General features: G+C 54.1%; 1 protein-coding gene across 2 annotated transcripts; it reads right to left on the reverse strand.

The window, feature by feature from the left end:
• Nucleotides 1-534: 534 nt before the first annotated feature.
• TCF25 (transcription factor 25) lies at nt 535-25209 on the reverse strand. 2 transcript variants are annotated; one of them, XM_054048748.1, is made up of 18 exons: nt 25051-25209; nt 23108-23287; nt 21563-21637; nt 19856-19980; nt 17670-17735; nt 16065-16147; nt 15357-15487; nt 12666-12765; nt 10908-11001; nt 10094-10186; nt 8758-8863; nt 8176-8335; nt 6839-6926; nt 6080-6238; nt 3879-3969; nt 3111-3190; nt 2361-2433; nt 535-779 (listed from the first exon to the last, which is right to left on the reverse strand). In XM_054048748.1, exons 1-18 carry the CDS (start codon nt 25207-25209, stop codon nt 618-620), a joined length of 2025 nt encoding a protein of 674 aa, XP_053904723.1. In that variant the 3' UTR covers nt 535-617. The 2 variants fall into 2 exon arrangements, with proteins under 2 accessions (XP_053904723.1, XP_053904724.1); XM_054048749.1 differs by lacking the exon at nt 25051-25209 and adding an exon at nt 23818-23955.
• Between the last annotated feature and the right edge of the window lie 477 nt (nt 25210-25686).

The following is a 25686-nucleotide window of genomic DNA, read 5'->3' on the forward strand; positions in this document are numbered from 1 at the left end:
GCCACGAGGCCCTGCTCTGCGATACTGAGCTTTACGAGCTGGCGTCCCAGCAGCAGCCATGCTGACACCTCTGGCTGCAGACAGCGACTCTGCCCTGCCGACGCAGTAGCCTGGTGCAGCTGGCTCCTCCTCACACAGTGCCCACCAGGGAGCGGCAGAAAGCACAGGGGCAGAGAGGCAGCGTGGGGCCAGTCGTTGCCCTGAGCACTTGCCAGCTGCGGAAGAGGGCGGCAGCAATCGAGGGTCCCGGGAATCTTACCCGGCGAGGCCTGTGTGTGGCATGGAAGGCAGGCAGAAGGAAGGGGACAGCAGCTTGGCTGCTAGTGCTGCAGTGGACTCAGTGCGGTTTCGACTCGGCGGTCGCCCCTGCAAAGCAGCGTCCCGAGAGGACTCCAGCTCCGGCAGGCTGGAAGTTATGGAGAGACTAAAAAGGGCTTTTTAAATCCAGGACAAACCTGGGCCCATCCATCCCTCAGCTGAGCCCTTTTTTCCATGGCTAAAGCAGCAGGACGTCAAAGGACCCGGCCTCCCTGCTCTGCGTGACTCTTTATTACAGTGCCCCACCAATCAGGAACATAATTACATAGCGCGGTGTGGGGACAGGGCTTGGTCTGGTTTCAGTCCCAGTCCGCGTCTCCGTCGGGGTTTTCGTCTCGCGGAGGCTCCTGGAACTGGATATTCGCCAGCATGTCCCGCATGGCTGCCATTAGCCTATTCACACCCTGGTTTAGATCCTGTCCAGCTCCAGCCTCTTCATCTCCATCTTGTCTGATCTCCCCCTGCAACACAGCGCAAGGCACGTAGTGAGAACAGGGGGATTGAGAGCCCCCAGCGCTGAACTGCTCAAAATGGATTGGCCTTTAAACCCACAAGAATCAGGGCATTCAGATTTCAGGCTGCCCTGGGGTAGAAGATCAGTGAATGACTTGCACTAGGAGTCAATCGTCTCAGATGTGCACTTGACCCCTGAGCAGCTTTGGAGAGTGTCAGAAGTTTACACCACTCAGGGAAAGCAAGCATGGTCAAAGCACAGGCCTGTGAATCAGGAGATGTGACCTCTATTTCTGAATGACAAGTCATTTCCCCTCTCCGTGCCTCAGTTTCCCCCATCTCAGCAAGAGGGAGGACAAATGTTGTAAGCTTTGCTGTATAATGGTTACGAAGCACTGAGGAAGCGCTATAAAGTCACAAGGTATTACATGCGTCTGACGAAGTGGGCATTCACCCACAAAAGCTTATGCACCAATACATCTGTTAGTCTATAAGGTGCCACTGTTGCTTTTTACAGATCCAGACTAACACGGCTACCCCTCGGATACAAGATATTACAGCAACTGCTATAGTTAAGGGAGCAAAACTGGTTATTATGAACTCACTTTCACACTCCAAACATTCCAAAACTTGGTGCAAAATTCCTTCCGCTGGTTTAATTACACGGTGGTTAAAAAAAGGACAGTTCAGCTTCAGAAAGGGAGCTGTTGTCTACCTCCAACTGCAGGGGACTAATTGATATGGTGGAACTCAAACACCCAGCCCGGCCTATGAATAGTTCCCACCGAGCCTGGTCTCTGCTAGTTTTTAATATAAAAAGCATCTGAAAGCACAGGCGCGAGCGTGCAGTTACGTTTTGTCGTAAGCTCAGTACTGAAATCTGGATGCAGCATCCATGCGGAAGAAGCTAGTTACAGCTATTCACACGCTCCGCCAGCAAAGCCGTAAGATCTATACGCTGAACAGTTCTGGATTTCACTTCAAAAACCCAAGTAAGTCTATAGAATTAGTGCCGCTGGCAGTTGAAATTTCAACACGAACAGAGACTCGGCCTCCTTGTTTCTCGGATGAGATGGTAGTTATGCTGCTAACATGCCTGCTGCTGTGGCACCCAGCTTTCCTGGGGAATGGAAGCAGCCTGCCTTGAAAGGATTCTCTTCGGCACGCTCTCTTCACCAGCCACAGGGATGAGAACGCTCGGACGGGAAGGAAAGGAAGATTCCCACACACGTTCGGTATGCAAACAAACCCTACAAAGGGCGAGAACCCGAACTGCTGCCTTCAGATTTAACTGACTAACACAAGCCATTAAATGTAGCTGTTCCAGGATACATGGGATGAAAAGGCTTTTTGCAACTGAGGAAGACAAGTCCTTTCCCAGGTCAAAATCCTCTCCGTGTTTGTATCTGAGAACCCCGGCTGAACTACATTCTGAAAGTGTGTGTTTAACTGTGGTAGTTACACATGCAACCTCCAGCTTACGGCGCTTGCTTGCATGCGCAACACAACACTGGGTAGGAAGGTTCGGTGTGGAATTCCATGCACATGCTAGTACATGTGTGCAGCAGTTATAGATTCATTTAACATACCTGTAAGGTAAAATTTGGCAACAATGATCGAAAGAAGAGAGATAAAGTGCTTTCATTGGATGGATGAGTCGTCCTGGAAAAGAAAAACCCAAACAATCCCATTCAGTGAAACAAAGGACATTTGTATTTGACTCTCCCACGCTCATCCCAGCCTTGCATGAAGACCCCCAGCTCCTGTACAATCTCACTTTGTTCTTTAGCAATGCACAGCTTTGCGTAAGCCCAGCGCCAGGTTGGGGTAGGGTTACCCGAAGCAAGATGCTGAGATTCATCTTTGTTTGGATTCTGTCACCCCCAGTTTAACGAGTCTCTACTCGAGGCAGGAGCATTTCCATAGGGATGCAGGCTGTGGTCAGATTTCTGCACACCTTTGCAACGTGCAGGATACAAAACAGCCAGCCGTCATGGCGTCAATCCCAAACCCCACCCAGAGTGGAGCCCTGCCACATTCAGAGAGGTTGATGCAAAGTGACATTTTGAAGCAGTGGCCTCTGCAGACTGTCTCAGATAGTGACCCACAGTCAGCTACCACCCCACAAAAGTGGCAAGACACAACCCCTGTCTGTACGGTTCATACACCTCATTGAGCGCTGTAAGTCAAATGGTTCAACAGTTCTCAGATGGAGGAAGATTTAACATCAAGCCCTGAGAATGTTTCATTAGCGTCCATCCCGCTGCGTGGCTGGGCACTTGTGAAAGCAAACAGCTAAGCTATGACAGCAAAGCTATGAATCCAAAGTGGAGAAGTACCTTTCTGGTCTTGTATAGGAAGTGATGGAGTCCAAGGGAGGTAGGGGGTCAAACCCTATTACGGGCTGGGATGTCACTTCCTTCAAAAAGAGGGACAAAAATCAGACCCCATGTCAGAACACTGCTAACTTCTCATGCCTGCTGTCTAATGGAGCAACAGTGTCCCACGGCAGGGGCAGAGAAGGCACACAACTGACCTAGGACAGTAAGTCCCCGCTGGCACATAGCCCCATGTAGCATTGAGACAATCACAGCAGCCTTGTCATGGCCCCAGTTGTCCCTAGGCATAGCAGGACAAGTCTGGTTAGTGTCCCAGGACACCACGTGCTGCTGTATCCTGGATGGTACCTTAGTAACAGATTAAAGAAATACCCAGACGACCAAACACTCGCAGCCACCTTTGCACACCCTATTCCCAGCCCTGGGACGAGGCACTCTGAGGGAACACACACCACAATGCCTTGGTACAACGGGCCGAGGCGTTTCCGCTGCTAGTCGTTTGTGACACTATTAAGCCTGGGACCTATTTTTGGCTGGGCTTTCCCCCTTGCCTGCTGCAGCACTCTGCCTGGCCCCAGAACGCCCAGCTACCAGAGGAGGGGTTCTCTGTGAGGGCCCCAAAGGCAGTGAAGCAGAGACGTACAGGAGACCAAAGGGGGAGGTGCTACGTCAGTCTCCATCCAAGAGCCCCACTGGGCTTGGTCTGACATGGCCGGGGGGGCCGTGAAGCACGCGCGACACCGGACACAATGCCCCATTTTTACTTACCAGGGGCAGTGCTGCCGTGGCTTCTTTCAGCTCCGAGAGAATCACATGGCGAGAGATGTTTCTGGGGGCGCTCTGGTACCGCACCTTGCGCCTAAGGGCGGACAGGGAACGGTGTCACTGACGCACACCACGATGCAGTACGGCACTGACAAGGTTTGCATTCCCTGGTGGCAGCCGCAGCTTCATCCCAGTCTCCTATGGGATGTGCCGTGCCAATCAGCCCCTCCCTCGCCTGGCAGTCAGTGGCTGCCCGTGTGCCGGTGAGAGCAGCCATACCGCCCGGGTGGTGCTCTCCAGCGGGCCCACCACGCCAAGGGAGCCAAGAGGCCTCAAAGGAACGCTGCTGAGAAGCGCTGCTGCCCTCAGCAGTGTGACAAGGTCAGCGCTCCCCCCAGCTGGCCTGGTCACTCTCTGCCACGGAGGGAGCAGCCTACACAGCAGACTTTGCTAGCAGGAAATCCGCCTGCTTCTCAGGTGCATTGCAAGGCCCTGCTGACAGCCAGGCCAGAGTCAGAGCGAGGAAAGCAAAGAACGGGACCTTCTACTGGGCCACAGATATAGCGATTCTTAAACTATGGGTTGGGACCCCATTTTAATGGCATTGCCAGGGCTGGCTTAGACTTGCTGAGGCCAGGGGCCAAAACCCGAGGACTTCAGCCCTGGGCAGTGGGGCTCAGGTTACAGGCCCCCGGTCTGGGGCTTTGGCCACCCTGTCCAGAGCGATGGGGCTTGGGCTTTGGTCCCCCACGGGGCACTCGGGCTTGGGTGGGCTCAGGCTTCGGTTCCCCCTCCTGGGGTTGTGTAGTAATTTTTGTTGTCATGGTGCAATGAAGTTTGAGAACCCGGTCTCGCAGCTCACCTCCACGCTGGCCCCATCTCACTAAGACTTCACCTTCCTGGCCCCAAAGCTTCTCCCACCAGTGGAAGCAGCTGCAGAAGCAACTGGGCCAAGAGCATAAAATGGGGCCATCCCTGCCCCAGACCCAGAACGGCAGGGGAGACGGCCCCTCTCCTGCCACCCCTGAAGGGCACTAGGACCCAGGCGGTATTCCCCTCTGCCTTCACTTCTCTTTCCCTTCAGTTGACCCCTCTAATTAACCCCACAAATATCAGAGATCCTAGAGGCCATCGACTGCTCACTCCGCCTGCACATACCCCTTCCTGCTCCCTGGTCTGTCTGGGGTTTGTAGGTTGCAGACTCTTCAGGGCAGGGACTGACTGCTCGTGTTTGTCCAGCATCTCGGACAACGGGGCCCCTTTCTTAGTTGGCCAGAGGCACCACTGTAATAAGCATGTTTAATACCACCAGTGCAATGCAGCCTTTGTTGCAGATGTACAGCCATCCGCTCTGGAGCAGTGCGCTTCCAGCGCGATGACACACAGCTGCCTACAGGCCAATGCTGGGACACTGGGGGTCCAGACACATCTGTACAGCTCAAAGGGTTTATACCTCTGCAACACATGCTACCTCTAATGAGGGGATTTCCTCTTTGGTAAAGGGTGCTTTAACCCGTAGTGGTATGTGGTGGCTGGGAAGCAGCCCAGGGAACCCCGACGGGACAGAGAAATGAGCCATTCTGTGGCGTGCAGGCTGTAACTTGTAATGACACTGGGCAGCTCACTGCATACACGGTACAAGAGTAGCATGACAGCACTGGGCTCGTCGACGCCAGGAGCTCAGTCTCGCTGTCGAGACAGACGAGGGACAAGGTAAGTCCCACTCATTCTGCAAACGAGGCACAATCTAGCCTGAAACTGCTGCAGGCAAGCGGGAACCGCAACTGCGAGGGAGAGAGAAGCCAGGAGACCAAGGCATGGGTGGGGGGGGTCAGTGAAAGGGGAAGAGAACTACTGTGGGAGGCCAAGAGGTGGAGGAGGACATGCCTGAACCCAGAACGGCAGCCTCCTTGGCTATCGGCAGTTTGGCACAGAACTCCTCCACAGCTCAGAGGCAAGTTCCCAGGGACAGCACCTCCAGCACCTTATCCCTGGCATGGTTAGATCCAGACTGATTGTGCAGTGCACGCAGCATTCTGGGCCTGGATGGGGAATGCCTGGGATAGGGTCCAAGACCAACAAGGCTCTTTTATCTAGCTTTAGATCCCCCCTCATCAGAGAGTCTCAGTGCCATCACCTCGAATGTCGAAGGTTCTAGGTTATCTGGTACGGAAGAGCAGTAGGCATCAGCCAACTGTACTCACTTCTGCGCAAATTCCTCCACCACTGGCTCACTCGTGTCAACCCTCCGTAACACTTCATGGACATTGGTTTCCAGCCAGGCCATGATGGCAGGGTCCTTCCACAGGGAGTGGGTCCTTCCTACGTACAGGGAGACCAGCTGGTTCAAGGCAGGAGGCTGGCTGTGGGACATAGAGTGTTATAACACAGCAGGCACTGCTCACCCCAGCCCACACCGAGGCCTGTCTCAGATTCTCACGCTGAACAACGAGCTGCAATCTCCTGTGTTTGCTATTTGCTCCAGCCTCCACCAGCTTATTGTGTCTCGAAGGACTGAGTGCTGTTCCCAAAACAGCCCGGACAGGGAGAGGGTGAGAAAGTGCCCCGCCTTTCCCTGAGATCCAGGCAGTCAGATGATCACAGGGCACAGAACCCCCCCGAGCCAGACAGCCTGCCCAGGTCGCATGCACACACTAGCATCTGCTGCAGCAGGGATGGACACTTGCAAGGCCCAAGATGAACCTATCGCCTACCTATATTAAGCTGGGGGTTTCTACTGGGCATTATCTATCTGGGTTCTCCTATGGGTCCCCATCAGCCTGCTACCCAAGTGCCTCCCATGAGCAAACAGCCCTCTCTCCCCCTCCCCCTCCTTGCTGAGACAAACAATTCTCCTCTCCTCAGTTCCTGGAAATGCAGACGGCAGAACGAGCCGAGAAACCCGCCAGTGCTGCAAGGCGAAGCTTTGATTCCTTCTGTTGAAAAGCTTGGGCAGCTCTTACCTTATCTGAGCTTGGAGTCCAAAAAAAGCATGTGAAGCGACCCTGGAGTCTGGCTGCACGCTACAGTGATCCAGCAACGGCATGAGAACTGCAAGAGAAAATCAGTGACACCTTCAGCACAGACAGGGACTGCCAGAGCTCCAGATCACCAGTGCCAGTGGCTGCAAAGAGCTCCTAGAACGGGGACAAAGACCAGCTGGGGAGAGCAGGTGCTTTCCTAGAATCAGGCCACGTCTACACTACAGGGAAAAGCCGATCAAAGCGGCGCAATCTGAGTTACATTAGTAACGTAACTCAAGCAACGTAGCTCAGATCTGCTTACCACGAACGATCTGCAGTTGACTTAAGTGGGTCTTCACTAGACCTGCTAAATAGACCGCTGATGCATCGATCGCCATGAGTCCATCCCCCCTGTAAGTAGACAAGGCCTCAAGCACCAGACACATAGGAAGAGGACGATTTCCAACTTTATGGCCGAAGATTTTATTGCACATTTTATTATATTTAACGGACAGCAGAAGTAGGACCTTGTTCACATAGCATGCTACATCTGCTACATAAAACGTTTCAAGTTTTTTGTTTTTTTAAATCACCGTCCAGAGCTTTGCATAAGCGTTTACTAAAATGCCAAATGGAACAAGGTACGATGTCGTGAAATGAACACTGCTAGCCTTCGAACCTGAATACAGGTTTTATTTTCACTCTCATGACCAGCAGCAGAAAGGATGGGTTATAGCAAGAGTCAACACAAACTGGACCCCTTTGTTCAGGGAGAGCAGATCTAAGCTACGGCCCCTCCTGGCCCAGCGGCGCTCCATGGCTTGGCTCTGGAACAGAAGCAGCAGCAGGATGAAAGTGACAGCGATAGGAGCCACAAACAGAGCATCTAAAGCGTAATGGGGCCTCAGAGGGAGAGCGGAGATAAAGAGCAGACAGTAAATCTGCTCAATCGACTCTGCTCGGATCAAAGCATCTTCCTGTGATGACTCAGGGTCTGGGCCCAACTTGTGCGCATGTGACGTGTATGTTTATACAGGGGGGAGAGGCACCAAGCGCTAGGAGAGGAATAGCATAGAGGTAGGGAGAAGACATGGACACTTACTGACCCCGTTCGAACGTATTGAAGGCTGAGGGTGCCAAATATTGCCCATAAAGTTCTACAGCCTGCATCTTGAGACCTAGTGTCTGAGAGCCACATCTCCGTCCTGAGAAGGGGCAGTGCCATCTGCTCCATTATAGGAATACGAAGTCTGCCTTCAGTCCCCGAGAATTTGGCCATTGTTTTTGTGGATAAATCCTAAACCAAACATTCTGGGGCTGTTTGCCACCACACTTACCGCTTGGGAACATGATCAGCGCGTGCTGGAGAAGGTGGGCAGCTCTCTCCCGTGCCTGGCTTAGTTCCACTTCCGAGAGCGCTTCCTGCTGGCTCAGAAGGAAATACGCCAGCGGAACCGAGAAGGCAAAGTTTGGGAGCTGGGACAAGTTCCGGTGACCCTGAAGACGAAAGAGAGATTTCCCAAGCAATGATAACATTGGTGCTAGTCTCAAGACCGCTAGGCTACACTCCTGTGGGTGCCACTTCTCACTGCGTAACTTCTGGAGAATTACTTCCCATTCTGTGCCTCAGTGTGCACACCTGTACAATGGACAAAGTGATACCAAACTCACACAATTGCTTATACAGCACTCAGAACCCCCGGTTCAGGAGAGCCAAGCCTGGTATCTTATGGTCCATTCCAGTTGGTGTCTGCAGTTCTGGTACAAGCGGCCTGGCCCTCGCCCCCCATGGTGCAGCTGCCCTTCCTTCTCAGCCCAGTGCTCACAGACACAGGTCACTGAAGGGTGTGGAGCCCCAGGAATCTGCTCTTGTCCAGTTCCCACTTGCCTCCCACCAGGGGAACCTGCTGCCAACTCACCTCCCACTCTTGGAACATGCGTGTCAGGAAGGAGTATTCTCTAGCTCGGAGCGACAGCAAATCAATTAGCAGCAGCACACACAGCGGGTCATTCTCCGGATCAAGGCTAGGAGAGGGGGAAGGGACGAACCAGAAGAGCAGCATTACAAAAACTCACAGTAGAGTTACTCGCTCGAAATCCGACCGGACTGCTGGGTTAAGACTCAACCCGCTACCCCCCCAAACTGGTCACGGTTCGTGGGATGGCGCCGATGAGGGAAGGACCATCACTGCCACATGGCAGGACGATAAGGCCACTCAGACAAGGCAGCGTCTAGCCAGGGCTGGAAAGCACAGGGCCAGGCAAATACAGAATAAGTCTATGGGCCTAGAGGGGGACAGAGGGATCCTGCCCAAAAGGGAGTCCAAGCTGCCTGCAGTGAAAGTACAGGTACAGAGCACAATTTTCCTGTCAGTGCTAAAGGTGAGGTGTAAACTGCTCTGCTCTAGCTCTGTGTTTCTTAACGACCGGTCTGTGGACCAGGCCCAGTCCTGAGATCTCCCTGACAGTTTAGGAAGGCAGCAAGCCGGTCCCTGGTATCAAAAAGATTGAGAAACACTGAACTAGTTCAACTCCAGCTATTGCACCTGAAGCAGGAAGTAATTCAGGGAAATTCTATGCCCCGTTATGCAGGTCAGCCTAGACAATCACAAAGGTCCCTTCTGGCCTCAGAAGCTATGGAATAGCCAAGTGTGCCAATTGTCCCAGAGTCCAGAGACAGCCCGGGCAGCCGGCAGAGTCAGACCCAACACTGGACCTCGCGACGCCCAGAGCACTGCATGGGGGTGACGTGCACCTTCCCTGGAATCCCACTGCTAACGGCCAGGAGGCCGAGCACTCAGTCAGAGCAGACTGGTAGCCACTCACGTGTAGCCCATTGGGACAACAGGTCCCGGTGTGCAAAGCTCCACCTTGATCTGATCAGCCAGACCACCGGGCGGAACATCAGCCACGGCCTGCACTGAACTCCTTGGCCATGCCTGGACTACCCAGCATCCCTCCATCTTGTCAAAAGCAGCAGCAGAGCAGTGAGGCAGGAGAGATTCCTGTCTGCCCAATACCTGCCCCAATGGAACCGCTCAGGCTCTGTCTACACCAGGGTCTTTGGGCATTGATGGACTTGCAATGGTGGGAAATTTTGCCAAGCCTGGTGCAGACAAGGCCCATGCAGTGTTCAGAACCTGCACTCTATGGCAACCAGAAATCTCAGCTCCAGCCCAATGAGGATGCCGTATGGATTCTGCACACTCTCCCTCAAGGGAACCCAAACTAGAAGGACCCAGCACCGCTCTTTACCTCAGGATAAGTTTGCAGAACTCCAGGGCTGTACGGGGACAGCCTCTCTTCTCCAGGAAGATCATGTGTTTGAAGAGAGACAGGTAGAAAGCTCTGCAAAGGCCAAAGCAGAAACACATTGAAAAATACACGGGCAGAAAAGAACCATATCACCCTGCTACTTCTGAAATGGGGAAACACGGGGCCTGAACCCGGCTGCCCGGGATGCCAAGGGCAGATCTAAGTATCTGGTTCTAGCGCAGGAATGTGGACAGCCAGGTCCTGACTCCTCTTTCCAGGAACTGGTCCATGTCTCCGTCTCGAGTTCCTGGTTTGTACTGAACGGGATGAGCTGGGGGATCCTAACTCAGGCTGTCCTTCCCAGGAAGGTACTTTAGCGTGTGGCTGTTACAGAACTGGGCCGGGGATCTGGAAGACAGGAGCGGGAGTCAGGGATTTGACTGCACAGGCTTACAGACATGCATCTCAGCCCCAGCCGCTGCCACTAGCTCCTCCTGGCTTTCAAGTTACAGCTGGGGGCGAACTGCAGGGGTGGGTGGGTGCTAATGTCAGAGTTGGAGAAGCACCTGAATTGTGACCAAAGGAAGTTTGACATCAAGTTGGAACTGGCAGCACAAGCAAATTCAAGGTACTGAGGGGCAAGCAGCTTCTGCACCCGTCTGCTGTTTCCTGACGGATTCCCTGCCCAGGTGCAGAAGCTGGGGCTCGGATTAGCTGGACATGGAATGAGGGTGAACAGCTCACTCAGAACCACCTCTAGGCTGAATCTCATTTCCCCATCCCAACACCATGCACAGAAGCGGGAGGTCCCCACCTGTTCTCAGGTCTCCGGTAATCAAGCCTGCAGGTTCCACTGGTGAGACTGAACACAGGGTGAAACGCACACTCCAGACTGTACAGCGCTCGCTCTGCACACAACACAAGCATTATCAGGGGCACGGCCACACCTCACCCCCACTTCCCAATCTGACAGTCAAATCCAGCCCCCCGGACACCACTGACAAATGGCTGCTCGGGGCCTACAGCCCACGGACCATGCTGTCTGCGTTTCCTAGCAAGGGCCACGGCCACACCAACGACTAGTCTGGCAGTCTCAGCAGAGACCCAAAGGCGGAGGGAGCCCAGTTACTCAAGCGGAACACGCCCTCCCGGCTGGATCTGCGCTGTACAGAGGACTGGGGACAAGCCACCTTTCCCCAGTTCTATGTTTTGGGCAATAGGATTTTGAACAAAAATTCATCAGGAGGCAGCCTGGGCTCAGGGCTCAAGAATGAACCAGCTGCACAGCTATCTTGGGATTCAAACCCGCAGATTCTGTTCTAGCCTGTGGGGCCTGGCATCGCCTCCATCCGATACCTTCCAATCAGCAGCACCCCAGTGCTGGCTTCCTGGCACTGCCCCGGCTCGCCAGCGATTCCGTCGTTATCTGCACGTGTCTGGCTCTGCGGATCACACCCAGCACTCTTTTCCACGAGGCTGAGACTCAAGCATCCCTGGACCAGGCGGAGTCCCCGGCCTGCTCTCAGCGGCACACATGGACCTTGAGTTATTGCCCCTTTCTGAGGTTCGGTTTTATTGGTAACAGGACACGAGCGCAGAGAACTCAGTATAAGCTGCCTCCCAGAGCTTCCTGTCTAAGAGCTCCTCTGTCCTTGCTGGACCTGCCTACCAGCATGACTCAGCAGTGACCCTGAATCCCACGGCAGGGTCTCGGTACACTGACCCCTGCATTCCTAACGAAGGGCTTAGAACTGGCACCGTTACACTCCAGAAACGTGCTTCCCAGGGCTCAACCCATACAGGTCCACTAGCTTCAAGCCAGAATCCAGGGGCTTTGCTGGACCCTCTGACCTTTCAACAGCTACATTTCCCATCCTGTGAAAATCACAATCCAGCCTCCTCAGAGCTTTCTGGAGGGGCTGGTCCTCCAAGAGTCCCCCTTTGCCCTCTGCCATCCTCAAAGGTCTCACAACTGGCCAAACCCTGCTCCTCCCACTGACCAGCACCCACCAAACTGCAACCACCTGGGATGTGACTGAGTGACAGGCTGGTGTGCTGTAGGTTCACATCCCGGCTTGCCGCAGACAAACTAGTCTTGTAGACAAGCCCTATGGGGAGTTGAAGAGTCAGCTTCTAATGAGAAATGGTAATTACACTGCAGAGCTCAAATGCTATTTCCTACACTGTGTTCTTCCTATACAACTTCTAGCAGCAGGGGAGGAGCAGTTGTCCTCTGTCACACTGGGATAGGGCAAGATGCCCAGTGAACGTGGGGAACTAGCTGGATGGTGCATGGCTGAGTACTCGTGGTGCTCACCTACTCTTTGGAAAGAGCTGTATGAGCTAGGAGACACGGAGAGACTGGCAGTCACAACCCCAGAGAGAAAAACTGGAGAGCCACAGTCTTGCCTACCTTGGCATAAGTAACCAAAGCACAGACATCATAAGGAAATGTAGAGCCCCTCTCTCTCAGCTGCTGCGGCGCTAACCATGAGGACTGCCAAGGCACTCGGCAGTGCAGACCCACACCACCTGCCCACTGGCACACTTGTTCCTCACGCCCAGTTCTCACCTACAAGATCTCGGGCCATCTCCTGATCCTCCTGCATTCGACACACCTCACTGAGCTGCAGCAGCGAGTCCACATGGTACGGGTTCATTTGGAGCAAAAGCTACAGGCAGACAGGAGAAGTGGGCTGGGTTGGATTAAGGGTTTACACAACACGCTGCTTCTATGTGCATTGGACCTTGGGAGTCATACACTGCGAGGGCGGCAGGATGGCAAACACTGTGCAGTGACTTGAGAACCAGAAAATGTATCTTATGGAGGTGTCAGTGAGGCTCAGCTGGTCGCACGCCCGCCTCCAGGTTTGAAGGTAATGGGATCCGATCCCAGGCCCTCACATGGCGCTCAGTACTGATACTACAAAGTAGGGTTGGAGTAGCCCCTTCAGACAGCACATAAAACCCGTGTCCATCTCTGCTTTTCACAAAGGGGGAAAAAGCCTAGTGTTCTGCCCAGTGTTCCCACCTCGGTCGGATGTGAATGGTCAAGGCTGCATGAATTATTGTTGGGCACATAACGGCTGCAGCATTCGCCTAGACGCCCCTTACACACTCCTTCTTTTGACCTCTCAGTGTTCCAGGTACTCACATGGTCCATAGTTTCCATAGTAACAGAGTGCCCAGTGTCAATCCAATGGGAGAAATTGCTCCGATCACTAAATATTTAAAGGGTTCTCCCATGAAACCGAGTTACTCCACTGCTGAGAACTGAAAAGTTTCACTATTAATAGGACCTACACAAATGTTTTTTCTATGGGATCAGGTTAGATGTGGTTCCTAAGACTCTGCAGGCATCACAAATGTCACAGGTAAACAGATATTTTGGCATTATGAACCACCCCAGTCCTGTTAAATTTCACCTTGAGTCAGCTGAAAAGATGGAAGAGAAGAAAGCGGTAGGAAAGATACCTACTGTCCAGACTCTAAAACGGCACTGACCAATTGGGGGGTAGAGGCCTAGAACATGTTACATGGCAGGCCAACACGGCTCTGCACTGCTACATGGGAGACCCAGATTTGATCACTGGTAAATGGTGCAAGGCACTTCCACCCTTGGCGTGCTCAACTTGAGAGCAAGAAGCTCAGACTTCTTGCACCATTTACCAGTGATCCTGGGGGCTGGTTAATAAGCAGAGTTGTTAAGCTCAGGAGAACAGCAATTATGATCAGAGGATGGGAAAGGGAAAGGGGATGAAAACGAGGATCCATTAGGGAATCAGAAGGAATCTTATTTATTAGACAATGGCCCCTTCAAAAAAAGTCTCTTAAACGCATATGTTTGTGCTCCTTTAGGGCAGGGGTTTCAGAGAAAACATGTTTCAATTATACTGCACGCAGGCCCAGAACAATTCCACTGTAATCTCGTTACTGTGTGCTATAAATGGCGCTATCCACTTTAATTAGCTTGGACACACTCAATAAAACTTCAATGCAGGGACTGTTCTGCTAACATACCAGGAGAAGGCTACACATTTTTTTTTCCATACAATTTAGTTTATAAACAAAATAGCTGTTATTTTAGACCCTGCCCCTAAAGGTCACTTTCCACTATACAGTATTTTTGACTTTCCCAGCTGAAGAGTGAAGACAATAGAGCTTTATTCGGGAGGTCTGTTCTCAATGGCTATCTAGAATGAATCCTCCATGCAGAGCCATCCACTGTCTTAATCACAGGGCCTCAACTCTACCCAGGGACATGCTGGCAACTTGCCAGGAGCCCCCGGCCCACACCTCCTCTGCATGACCCGGATCAGCTAGCAGCAGAGCTGTGGTCCTGGGAGATTACACAACTCACCAAGAAATACTCCATCTTGAGCAGGGGTGGGCAAACTACAGCCTGCGGGCCACATCCAACCCGCCAGCCGATTTAATCCAGCCCTCAAGCTCCCGGAAGCAGCGGCATGTTCCCCCTCCGGCTCCTCCTATGCGTAGGGGCAGCCAGGGGACTCCACATGCTGCCCCCGCCCCAAGCACCGCCCCCACAGCTCCCATTCACCAGGAACTGCGGCCAATGGGAGCTGCAGGGGCGGTGCCTGCAGACGGGGCAGCGTGCAGAGCCACCTGGCCGTGCCTCCGCATAGGAGCCGGAGGGGGGGACATGCCGCTGCTTCCAGGAACTGCTTGAGGTAAGCGCCACCTGGAGTCTGCACTCCTGAGCCCCTCCCAAGCCCCTTCTCCAGCCCTGATCCCCCTCCCACCCTCCAAACCCTTCAGTCCCAGCCTGGAGCAACATCCTACACCCCAAACCCCTCATCCCCAGCCCCACCCCAGAGCCCTCACTCCCCCCGCACCCCAACCCCCTGCCCCAGCCCAGAGCCCCCTCCCACACCCTGAACTCCTCATTTCTGGCCCCACCCCAGAGCCCGCACCCCCAGCCAGAGCCCTCAGCCCCTCCCACACCCCAACTCCCAATTTCATGAGCATTCATGGCCCGCCATACAATTTCCATACCCAGATGTGGCCCTCAGGCCAGAAGGTTTGCCCACCCCAATCTTGAGCCAAGCTGCTGGCACACAGGAGGCTACGTGTCCCAGCCTACAGTGCCAAGCTGCTTAGCTCAATAAAATGAAGGCTGGGACCTGTAGTCATCACGTCACACATCCACAATTACGGTAACAGGGTGCAGGTGGCACTGGAGTTCTACCGGCTGCACCTGGCCTGGCGGCTACGCTCTGGGCATCCCCATTTTATGACATACCACGATATTGTTTGGGTCCAGAGACTCCACTGCATCCAAGAACCTGAACTGCACTTGCTGGTACTCTCGATGGTGCTCAAACGTGAAGTGCTGGACTCCTCTTCTTGTCTCCAGCAGCCTCATGGCAATGCCTAGGGGTGCACATGGACAGCCATTACTCCCTCAGGAAGAGAGAGGCAGCTTCTGCCAGCCAGCAAGAATGAGCTCTTCTCACTGCCCGCGCAGAGCTGGTAGCACTGGGGTGAAGAAAGCCCGTTCACATCACTGGGGCCACAAGAGAATTGTTTTCAGGCTAGCTACACATTCAGAGCTCAGCGAGGTGATTTACCCCTTAAGGCAAATGCTTCCAAGTTCTTCCCCCCACCACCTCCAAAAACCCCAGCAGCCTGCCCCCCCGGCATGCCTCTGATCAGCCAGCATGGCCATCCACGGGAAGACACTTGAGAGCCCTCGGAGGCCTCTTTGCAGTGGAGGAGGGGCAAGCCCCAGCACTGACACACAGCGCTGTTTGCTCTAGCAGCGGAGGGGAGCGTGGCCTTGGCGGCTCATACAACAGGCTGCACTCTGCACACTAACCAGGCTCTAGTACCAGCCATGCGGGCGGACCCGGGAAGTGGAGGCACGTTCCAAAGCGAGGGTTGGAACTCTGTGCTCCCATGGACTTGGCAGAGAGACCGACAGCTCACCCGAGGGCGGGGAAGAACTCGCCTGTTTTGCTGTAGCGTGGCCAGGCGTTCTTGGGAGCAGTCAGCCATGTGCTGCGAACGTACGGACGCTGCCTCTGCCGTGGCCTGCGGGAACCAAACACTACATCATAGCTTCTATTTATTGGACTAAAGCTAAGCATGGGGATGGGAAGCAGATGATAGCTCTCTAGCGCTTGGATTTGGGACAAAGAGATCCAACATCTCATCTGACTGCAGCACTAGGAAATTAATCAAATCCCTCCACAGTCTCCCCCTTGCCCAGGTGTTTTTTGCCGTAGTTTTATCAAGTTGAACATTCTCAGGTGTCCCTTCGAGGCTCTGCATGGCTGCACGCCAGCTTCCACGTAGGCTTTGGCCTGTCAGCCTCTCTGCTCCATTGATTCCCTTCCCCAGTTCCCACTTTTTGTCAATTTTTCTCCTGCCCCTGGAATAGTTTCCCCACTCCCAGTTCACAGAACCGTCCCCTGACTGTCGGTCTAATCCAACCTTCTCCCCAGGACCCATGCAGTGGGTCTCAAACTCCTGGCTGGACTCACAAGATGTTTATAGGATCAGTGATAAGGAGGAGCTAAGAAACCCCGTCTACCTTTCCAGGAACACAGCCAATCCTCTACACTTGAAAATGTCTCCCTCTTCCCTTGCACTTGTCACCTCTGCTCCGCCTTCAAATTCCTTCTTAATGAGCATCTGTCTTCCACAGAGCCTCTCAGAGATGGCCTCTCCCGCTATCACCACCATCGCTTTGAACTTGTGCTCCTACTGTACTGCACATGTCTCAACCAGAGGGCAAGCTCTTTGAAGTAGGGGTATCAGCTTCTCATTTGCAGGGACAGTGCCCAACACATTGCAAATAAATAACGAGACCTGCACAAGTACAGCACACGCACTGGACAGCTTTCCTGGGTCTACAGCACACGAGCGGCTCTGAGACCAGCTGCAGGGACTGGGCCACTCAGACCCCACCCCACAAAATTGCAGAGAGTCTACAGCGGCAAGAACTGATCAAGAAAAATTAAAGGAATAACAAGAAAAATGTGAGGGCCCCATAATGACACAGAACAGTGACAGTGCTTTAGAAGTGCAGGTAACAGTAACAGGGGGAGGAGAAGTATCAGAGGGGTAGCCGTGTTACTCTGGATCTGTAAAAAGCAACAGAGTCCTGTGGCACCTTTAAGACTAACAGATGTATTGGAGCATAAGCTTTCATGGGTGAATGCCCACTTCATCGGATGCATGTCACATGCTTATGCTCCAATGCATCTGTTAGTCTTAAAGGTGCCACAGGACTCTCTGTTGCTTTTTATAGGGGGAGGAGAGTCATGGAACAAAACCAAGGACGTGGTGTGAATCTGGAAGAAGTCTTGCCTTCCTCCACACAAACATCTAGTGCTTCACTTTTTAAAAAAATGATTATTTCTGCCATCCTCGGGGTCACTTGTAAGTGAGGAGCCCTGGAATGGGGGTATAAACAATATGCCTGTGGGCACTCTCTCTAGGCTGCCCGTCTAGGAGAAGGGTTGGAGGTACAGTCTGTGGTACCAGTGGACATGGAGAGAGACTGACCCATGCTTTGAAAATATAGTTAATATTGCAACTCTGGTCTCACCTCTGATCGCCAAGAACAGCCCGAGCCCCAAAGTACCTCTTCAGCTCAGTCTCTGGATTCAAGTTTCTGGAAAATGTAAGATACAGGTGAGGAAAACCACCAAGAATTAATCCCAGAGCAAGCTTTTCTGAAGCGGCGTTCACCCATTTGACAAATACTGAAGTCACCTGTTTTCAAACTCCTGCACTGATGCCCAGATCAGGGATCTGACACCCCAAAGCTAGGAACGACGTGAGGATGTTTCAAGATTCAGATTCAACCAGTTATTCTACAGGGATTGTAGCCACATTTCAAAGACTATGTTCAGTCATGGAATAATACTGCTGCCCTCTTGAGGGCAATTGGTGTAATTAGTCTAAACTTTAGACTAATTTAGACTCTATAAAGCATCAACAAAGAACCCTCTGTTCCGGGCTGCTTTATGGATACTTATGCTTGATCCTAAATAGAAAAACAAAGGACCCCAGTTTCCAAATTGTGTACACACTTTGGAATTAATTGATGGAAACAGGTATCTATCAGACCTGGAGAACAAGTCCTCTATCCACACAGCAGATTCTGCATAGGCAAGCGACCCCATTGCCTGGAAGAGACATGTGACACAGCAGTGCACGCCTGAGTCAAATTACAAATTCTATCACGTTGTGTGTGTGGAAATGCTGGACAGTGACTGCACCACCCTGGACGCACCCAAAACCAACCCACGGTCCTGCATTCCAGCCAGCTCCCTGCCCAGGAAAGGTGTGACACACCGGGCTGACGGACGAATATCCAGGCTACAATCTGGGGCCAACAACTTGATCGTCTGTCCATGACTGGCCCATCCCCATTTCTACACAAGGGGCCAGCACCTGGTGGGTCTGTAGTTCCCCAGCCTGAGCACATGGTTCAGAGGGGCCCTATTTAAGCACAGGGTACTTCTGCTCTGCAGGGAGCTGACTCACAAGGGTGAGCTCAGACCAGTGGAGGGGCATTGTAGGACTTCCATTGTTTTCCTAGATCTGTAACTCAAGTGTTCTAAGGGTGAAGTCACTGCAGCTACGAAATTCCCTGGGTAACCTATGCTGTCCTCCAAGGGATTCAACTCAAAGCCCAGGGCGCCCACAGGTCGGGGGAACTCTGAAGGAGTGTCAGTCATTGGGGGGCTCAGCAGGTCTCAGACACTGGGTTCAGGCTCTAGAGAGGCTGGGTAGTAGCACCCCATGTCCCGAAGACAGGGGTCAGACAAGAGGTCGGAAGCTGGGAGCACGTCTGATGGTCCCAGGGCTAGAAACAGTGACTAGATTCCACTGACCCAGCTGGCTTGGAAGCGCATGGGATCCAGTGATTGGATCCACCCACAACACGCTGGCGACTGTACAGTGGGGTACGGCCAGGTTGAGACAGGACCCCTCTAGTATCTGTGGCCATTTTGTTCCTCGGCTTTCTGTTGAGATCAGCGGGTGAGCCAGTTTGGTGGTGGTCACATGTGGACAAGTTCACTGCTGGTGGTATTAGCTCTGTGAGGCCATGAAGGTATCACACAGGCCCCTGCAGAGGATGGACCATGCTGTGCTTGGCACTGAGGCTATGTCTACACTGCACTTTCATCAGTAAAACTTTTATTGCTCAGCGGTGTGAAAAAAACACCCCTCTGACCGACAAAAGCTTTAGTGCTAAAAGCGCCGGTGTGGACACTTACTGCCCCTCGCTGGGGATGGCTTTAATGTGTCGTGGGAGAGCTCTCTCCTGCCAACAACGAGTGGCTACACTGCGCGCCTTACAGCAGCAAGGCTTTAGCGGCACAGCTGGCCGCTGTAAGTTGCAGTGTGTAGATGTAGCCTGAGTGTTGTTGGAATGGGAAAGATTATAACCTGTCTGGATGCAGCTGCAAGGTATAAATTATCTGCCCAGTTTAATTTGGTTTTGGTGCTTTACCCTGCAAGGCTGCAGCAGCTCTTCAGAACACCAAAAGCATTACCAAGAACTCAGCCTTTCAACTGAAGCAAAGGTGGTCAGATTAGGAGCTGCCCTCAGTTACCAATGCAGCAGCACCTTTTCAGCATGGTCCCAACTCAAAGCCAGAGAGAGCACTTTACAGCAAGCCTCCCAAAGTTCCCTTGGGACAGGACTTCCCTACAGGCTCAAAGACCTCAGAGCGATGAGCAAAGAAAGCTCCCTCAGAGACAGGCAGCGATGCACATTACCTGTGCTCTACGTAGAGCAGAGGCCGACTGTCTGCGATTACACCACTCTTGGTTTCATACGACAGCCCACTGGAATCCTCCATTTTCTCCAGAATGCTGTCAATGTCTTCCAGGTCATCGTCTTCCTTAAGGCACCATGCAAAGACATCACAACCATTAAAGGATCGGTCTCACCCCAGCTCGCACGAGAACAGATCACTCCTGCCTTTCTGTACGAAGCCCCATTCTGGGCTGGCTGCTTGTTCCCACTTGCCTTGCTGTTCGTCCATTACACGATGACTCATGTTATTTTCTACATCACTAGCCTTTGACTCAAGACTGGCTGCGGTGATAAAACAAGTGCTCTAACTCACTCACAAGCGATTGGGTTCAGGGCAGGAGTCACTGGGGTAGATTCTCTGGCCTGTGCTGTGCAGGTCAGACTGGATGATCAGAATGGTCCCTTCTGGCCTTACCGTTTACAAGTCTGAGTTTGTACTTTTAACCCTTGGCTGTCCCCTCCCTGGTGATTTTATTTCCATGTTCTATATTTGTCTGATTTGGATCAGTGGTCTCCGAAGTGGGGTGCGCGCACCCCAGGGGGTGTGCAAGAGGATCCTCGAGGGAGCGCGGCAGGACAAGCGCTTTTTATTAATTCGTCCGAGCAGGCTTTTTTTTTTTGTCAATAATGGTAGAGCTGGCGCGGCAGGGGGTGTGTGATCAACAATTTTTTACTGATAGGGGTGCGTGATCAAAAAAGTTTGGAGACCACTGGTTTAGATAAGTTCTTGGGTGATGCAACTACAGGGGTTTTTTAAACTCGAAAGCACCATGACAAGTTACAGTGCTACATAAATACTGACCACTAACAACAGTCAGCCCTCAGTGCCTGTGTCAGACACGAACACCGTCCTCCCCCCGAAGTACCGCATACTGCACGGGTCACAGCCAGTCCCTTGATGTCAATTACACAATGGATTGGATACACATGGCACAGGGCTCCTGATTCTGCTCAGAGCAAAGCCTACACACTTCCTTAGGAGGAGATAGTTTAGTCAGACTCAAAATCTGTGCCCTTCCCCCACCCCAGCCACACACACATTCACCGCTGCATGGACAGGACACTTGACAAGGACAAGTTCAAAACCCACTTGCTGCCACTATACTCAGCACCAGCCACCGCTCTCGGTGGCACTTTTGCTACTAGAAGTCAAACTGGCATCAATACAGTGATGGTAATGTGCCACTATGCAGGGGATGAGTGCCCAGGCCTGGCAAGGCGAGAGGACAGCGCACCATGCTGCTCTCAAGTGAGCCCTCTTGCCAGTGACTGGAACACTGGCAGCTAGAGAGACCAGCGTCTAGCCCTGCCTAGCAGGAGGAGTCGCTGTTATGCAGGGCCTGGGAGGATATGGGAAAGAATAAAGGGAGGGGCACAAAAAGCAAGATCCCAGAGGATCCCCCCACACCACAAAAGTCATTAAGATGAAAGATGCTGGTTTGAAGGTTCCAGCTTTAATAACCTGCAGCTGAGCTCTGAGGACATGAATGCAGGCTATGAAATAGGAATCACAGCCTCCAAATAAATAAGTGCAACATACTAGGTAGCACTTTCTGTGCATGGATCTCAAAGCACTTCACAAAGGCGGGTGACCGCTGGTGGGGGTCTCCCGAGTCTGGAGAGAAGAAAGGGGGTGGGGCTAAATCCCAGATCTGAGGCAGACATACCGGAGTCTCGCCAGCTGCAGTTCTCTTGTTCTTCCGTTTCTTTTTTTTCTTCCGTGGCTTGTTAGTTGATACAGGCTATGGAGATAAATGCAACAGGCACCAGTGAGTGCATGGGAGGGAGGCAGCAAGGAAGGTAGAGGTGGTATTTCCAACAGGAACACAAGCTGCCATGGGCTTGGCCTAGGAAAGAGCCATTTCTGTCACACTTGAAACGAGGAAGAAGATTAGGGAAGGGTGAGGGCAAGAGGTCACAGAGCGCTTCAACCATCGATTGCCAGCCTTAAGGGGTTAAATGCAAACCGCAGTATTCTCACACCAGTGTCTGGGACTGGCAATACAAGGAACATTTTAGTTTCTTCAGGATTGGAGGAAGTTGTTTTAATCTCCCTTTGCTCCCCCAAGTCTCAGTGGTAACTAACGTTTGTTCTGTTTATTCTTTCCTTTTACCGGGGAATCCCAAAAATCACTCATTACCACAGAAACATACAGCTGCCTGAAAACATCACAGGTGATACGGGCTCTCCACTCTGTCTAGGTACAACTCCTTAGGCACGTGGTGCTACCTAGTCTTATCCAACAAGGCAGACAGGCGTACTCTTTTCCCAGGGGAGACAGAGCTAAAACTCATTCCCAGGATTACTGGCTCCACACAGATATTGCATCTGGTGATGAATCCACAGCTTAGGCAGTGCTCCACAACCACCACCTCTGAGATGATACGTAGTTTTTGCAATTTGGAACTAACTTAACTAACTTGCCCCTTCTCTTATGAGCTTCCCCCCCAGCATACAACAGTGAGCCTGTTTTCCATCTTCGACCCTGACCTGTTAATCCCCCTCACTGTTTTTAAACTAAGACCAAAAATAAAAAACCCCAACAACAAAGCACTACTGTCAAGCCCCCGCAAACCCAGTATTTAACCTGCATTCCCTTGTACCTGTTTGAAATCGTCATGTAATTCTGCGCACGTGCACCTTCAAAGCAAATGCTTCACTGTACTTTGTTAAGACAACAGACCCGTCCTTGTAAGCAACCCAACAACTAATTCAGGTGTCCAATGGAGGGGAAAAGGACAATAATTTCTATTTCAAACTACTAGGGATTTTTTCCCCTTTCATACATTTTGCATGAATTTAGTGCTCATGAAAATATAAGACTAGTAAGAATGGCACAAGCCACTTCCCTCAGGTAACTGCTACAGTAACTTTCTCTTCACAGCTGATCACCATATCCTGATCCAGGTATTCCACTGCCCTCCCAACAGACCGCTCTACCCAGGCACCTCACTCCCAACACAGCAATGCCCTGTCGTCCCAACCCTAGACCTCACACCGTCAGTCAGGCCCAGGTATGCAGTGCTTTGGGGAGGTGGACAAATGGCATCTCAGTTGTAACCAGTCATTTTCACTTGTTTGAATTCTGGTCCCCAGAGGTCACAGACTGATGCACTAACCCAGTAAGGTACAGAGCTACCAGTGCCAGTATGAAGAAGGGGTAAGAACTCTCTTCACGCGGGTGTGGATATTGTTGAACATTCCCAGGTACCTGCAGTTTGGTCACTGTCTGGTCCTGTTGTTGAGTGTCTTCTCCAGCTCTCTGCCCATCACTCTCTGGCTCGCCAGTTTCAGCTTCTTCATTGTTCCCTGTGCCATCTTGCTCATTCAGTCTGGACTCTGCTCTCTCCTCTTTGGATCCTAGATCATCCTCCAATTCTTCATTGGTTATCTGTGCAGACAGGGGTACAAGGTTCAGGAATCTGGGGAGAATGGCAGGATGGATACTTGGCTGAGTCTGCACTGCCTTGGCTCCCACCAGCCCAAAGCTGCACCCCAGGAGCAGGGATCTGTATTTTAATCACATCTGCAGAAAGAAAGAAAAAAACCCTGCCAGCGTGACAGGAGCTAAAGTTGGCCATTCAGCAGAAGCCTACAAGAAACTTGACAGCAGTTTGGCTGCTGGTGTGCTGAGATCAGAGCCTGTCATGCTCACCAAGGTTGTCTCCTTATTTCCTTACTCCCTGTCTGCCTGTCCATCTGTTCTCTTGTCTCATCCAGGAGCCACTGTTTTGTTCTCTATTTGTACAGCACCTGGCAGAATGGGGACCTGGACCAGAACTGGGGCTCCCAGGTGACACCACCATGTGAATGAGGAGAGAAGCAAGGCTCAGCCTGGATAGCTGTATGCCCACTGGGTGGGGGTGGGGAGGGAGGGGTTAGGAAGATACTGGCCACCCAGCTGCACTTCCAGGCTGGTACCTGGATGCTGGCACCGCTCACTTGTCCAGAGTGAACAGGGGCAGGCCAGGGGCCGGCAGGGCCAGCAGCACAAGCTCTCGCAGCCTGACCCCCTGACTCGCTCACTGCCTCCACCCGGCCCATCCCCTGCCAGCAAAGGGCCGAGGAGCCCCGCTGGGGCAGCCCGAGAACTGGAGACAGCCACGGAGTGGGGTCTGGCCTCCATTACATCCCCCACCCGCTACGCTGGGCCCGCCGGTGCCCCCTCCCCCACACCGGGGCAGCTCCGGGCTAACCCCGGCAGCTTGTGGCATTACAACCCGGCCCGGCTCCTCGCCTCGCAAGAGGCACTGCTAGGACCCCCAGCACTTCCACCGGCCCGGCCCGGCCCTTCCACCAGACCCGCCCCCCTCCGGCCCTTCCACCGGCCCGGCCCCCTCCGGCCCTTCCACCGGCCCGGCCCGGCCCTTCCACCAGACCCGCCCCCCTCCGGCCCTTCCACCGGCCCGGCCCGGCCCTTCCACCAGACCCGCCCCCCTCCGGCCCTTCCACCGGCCCGGCCCTTCCACCAGACCCGCCCCCCACCGGCCCTTCCACCGGCCCGGCCCTTCCACCAGACCCGCCCCCCTCCGGCCCTTCCACCGGCCCGGCCCTTCCACCAGACCCGCCCCCCTCCGGCCCTTCCACCGGCCCGGCCCCCTCCGGCCCCCCCACCGGCCCGGCCCGGCCCTTCCACCAGACCCGCCCCCCTCCGGCCCTTCCACCGGCCCGGCCCTTCCACCAGACCCGCCCCCCTCCGGCCCTTCCACCGGCCCGGCCCGGCCCTTCCACCAGACCCGCCCCCCTCCGGCCCTTCCACCAGACCCGCCCCCCTCCGGCCCTTCCACCGGCCCGGCCCGGCCCTTCCACCAGACCCGCCCCCCTCCGGCCCTTCCACCGGCCCGGCCCTTCCACCAGACCCGCCCCCCACCGGCCCTTCCACCGGCCCGGCCCTTCCACCAGACCCGCCCCCCTCCGGCCCTTCCACCGGCCCGGCCCCCTCCGGCCCCCCCACCGGCCCGGCCCGGCCCTTCCACCAGACCCGCCCCCCTCCGGCCCTTCCACCGGCCCGGCCCTTCCACCAGACCCGCCCCCCTCCGGCCCTTCCACCGGCCCGGCCCGGCCCTTCCACCAGACCCGCCCCCCACCGGCCCGGCTCCCCGCCCGGGGCGAGGGGCGCTGCTGGACCCCCGGCACTTCGGCCCGACTCCTCACCAGCTCGTACAGGTTGCTGACCCCGCCCCGCTCCGGCCCCCTCCTGCCGCGGCCCGGCTCCGCCCCCGCCCCCTCGGGGCCCAGCCGCAGCCCCCCCGGCTCCAGGGGCTCCTGGCCCCGCTGCTCCCCCCGCAGCCTCCGCAGGGCCCGCCGCGACATGGAGCCCGCCTCGGCCCCTCCTCTCTGCTGCGCCTGCGCGACAGGCGACGAGCGCGACTCCGCGGCCGAACGGCACAGTGGCCCTGCGCGCATGCGCTGCTCTCCGTTCGGCCCCCTGTGTCACGCTCCGTCCTCGGGCGTGAACGGCGTGAGATAAGTTGCCGCGGGACCCAGCTGAGTCCCGCGCGCCCCCTAGAGGCAGCCAGGGGCGGATCTCACTTCGCATCGCAGCAGGAGCCCCCCGACTCTGTTGAGCTCCGGGGCCGGCTGCAGCGAGCCCCTCCCTGGCCTGGGAGCCCCCCATCTGCCTCCGGGGGGAGCCCCTGCTCTGTGGGGAGGGGCAGGAAGAGGCGCCACAGGGCGCTGCTGCTGACCCAGGTGTTTGTGTAAGGAAGTAGAGACAAGGAGTGGGCACAATATTGGCATCACGCGCTGTGTGCCACCAGGCCCGGGTAGGGTGACCAGACAGCACGTGTG

Source organism: Malaclemys terrapin, chromosome 14, assembly GCF_027887155.1.
Source record: "Malaclemys terrapin pileata isolate rMalTer1 chromosome 14, rMalTer1.hap1, whole genome shotgun sequence".
Classification (NCBI taxonomy): domain Eukaryota; kingdom Metazoa; phylum Chordata; order Testudines; family Emydidae; genus Malaclemys; species Malaclemys terrapin.

Bases quoted from the DNA above. Each gene is read 5' to 3' on its own strand.
- TCF25 (XM_054048748.1), bottom strand. From the start codon at position 25,209: ATGTCGCGGCGGGCCCTGCGGAGGCTGCGGGGGGAGCAGCGGGGCCAG. The intron at 16,148-17,669 runs GTGAGACCAGAG...TGGTTCCCGCAG, and splicing joins GCTGTTCTTGGCGATCAGAG to GCCACGGCAGAGGCAGCGTC. The intron at 780-2,360 runs GTATGTTAAATG...GCTGTGTTGCAG, and splicing joins TGCCAAATTTTACCTTACAG to GGGGAGATCAGACAAGATGG.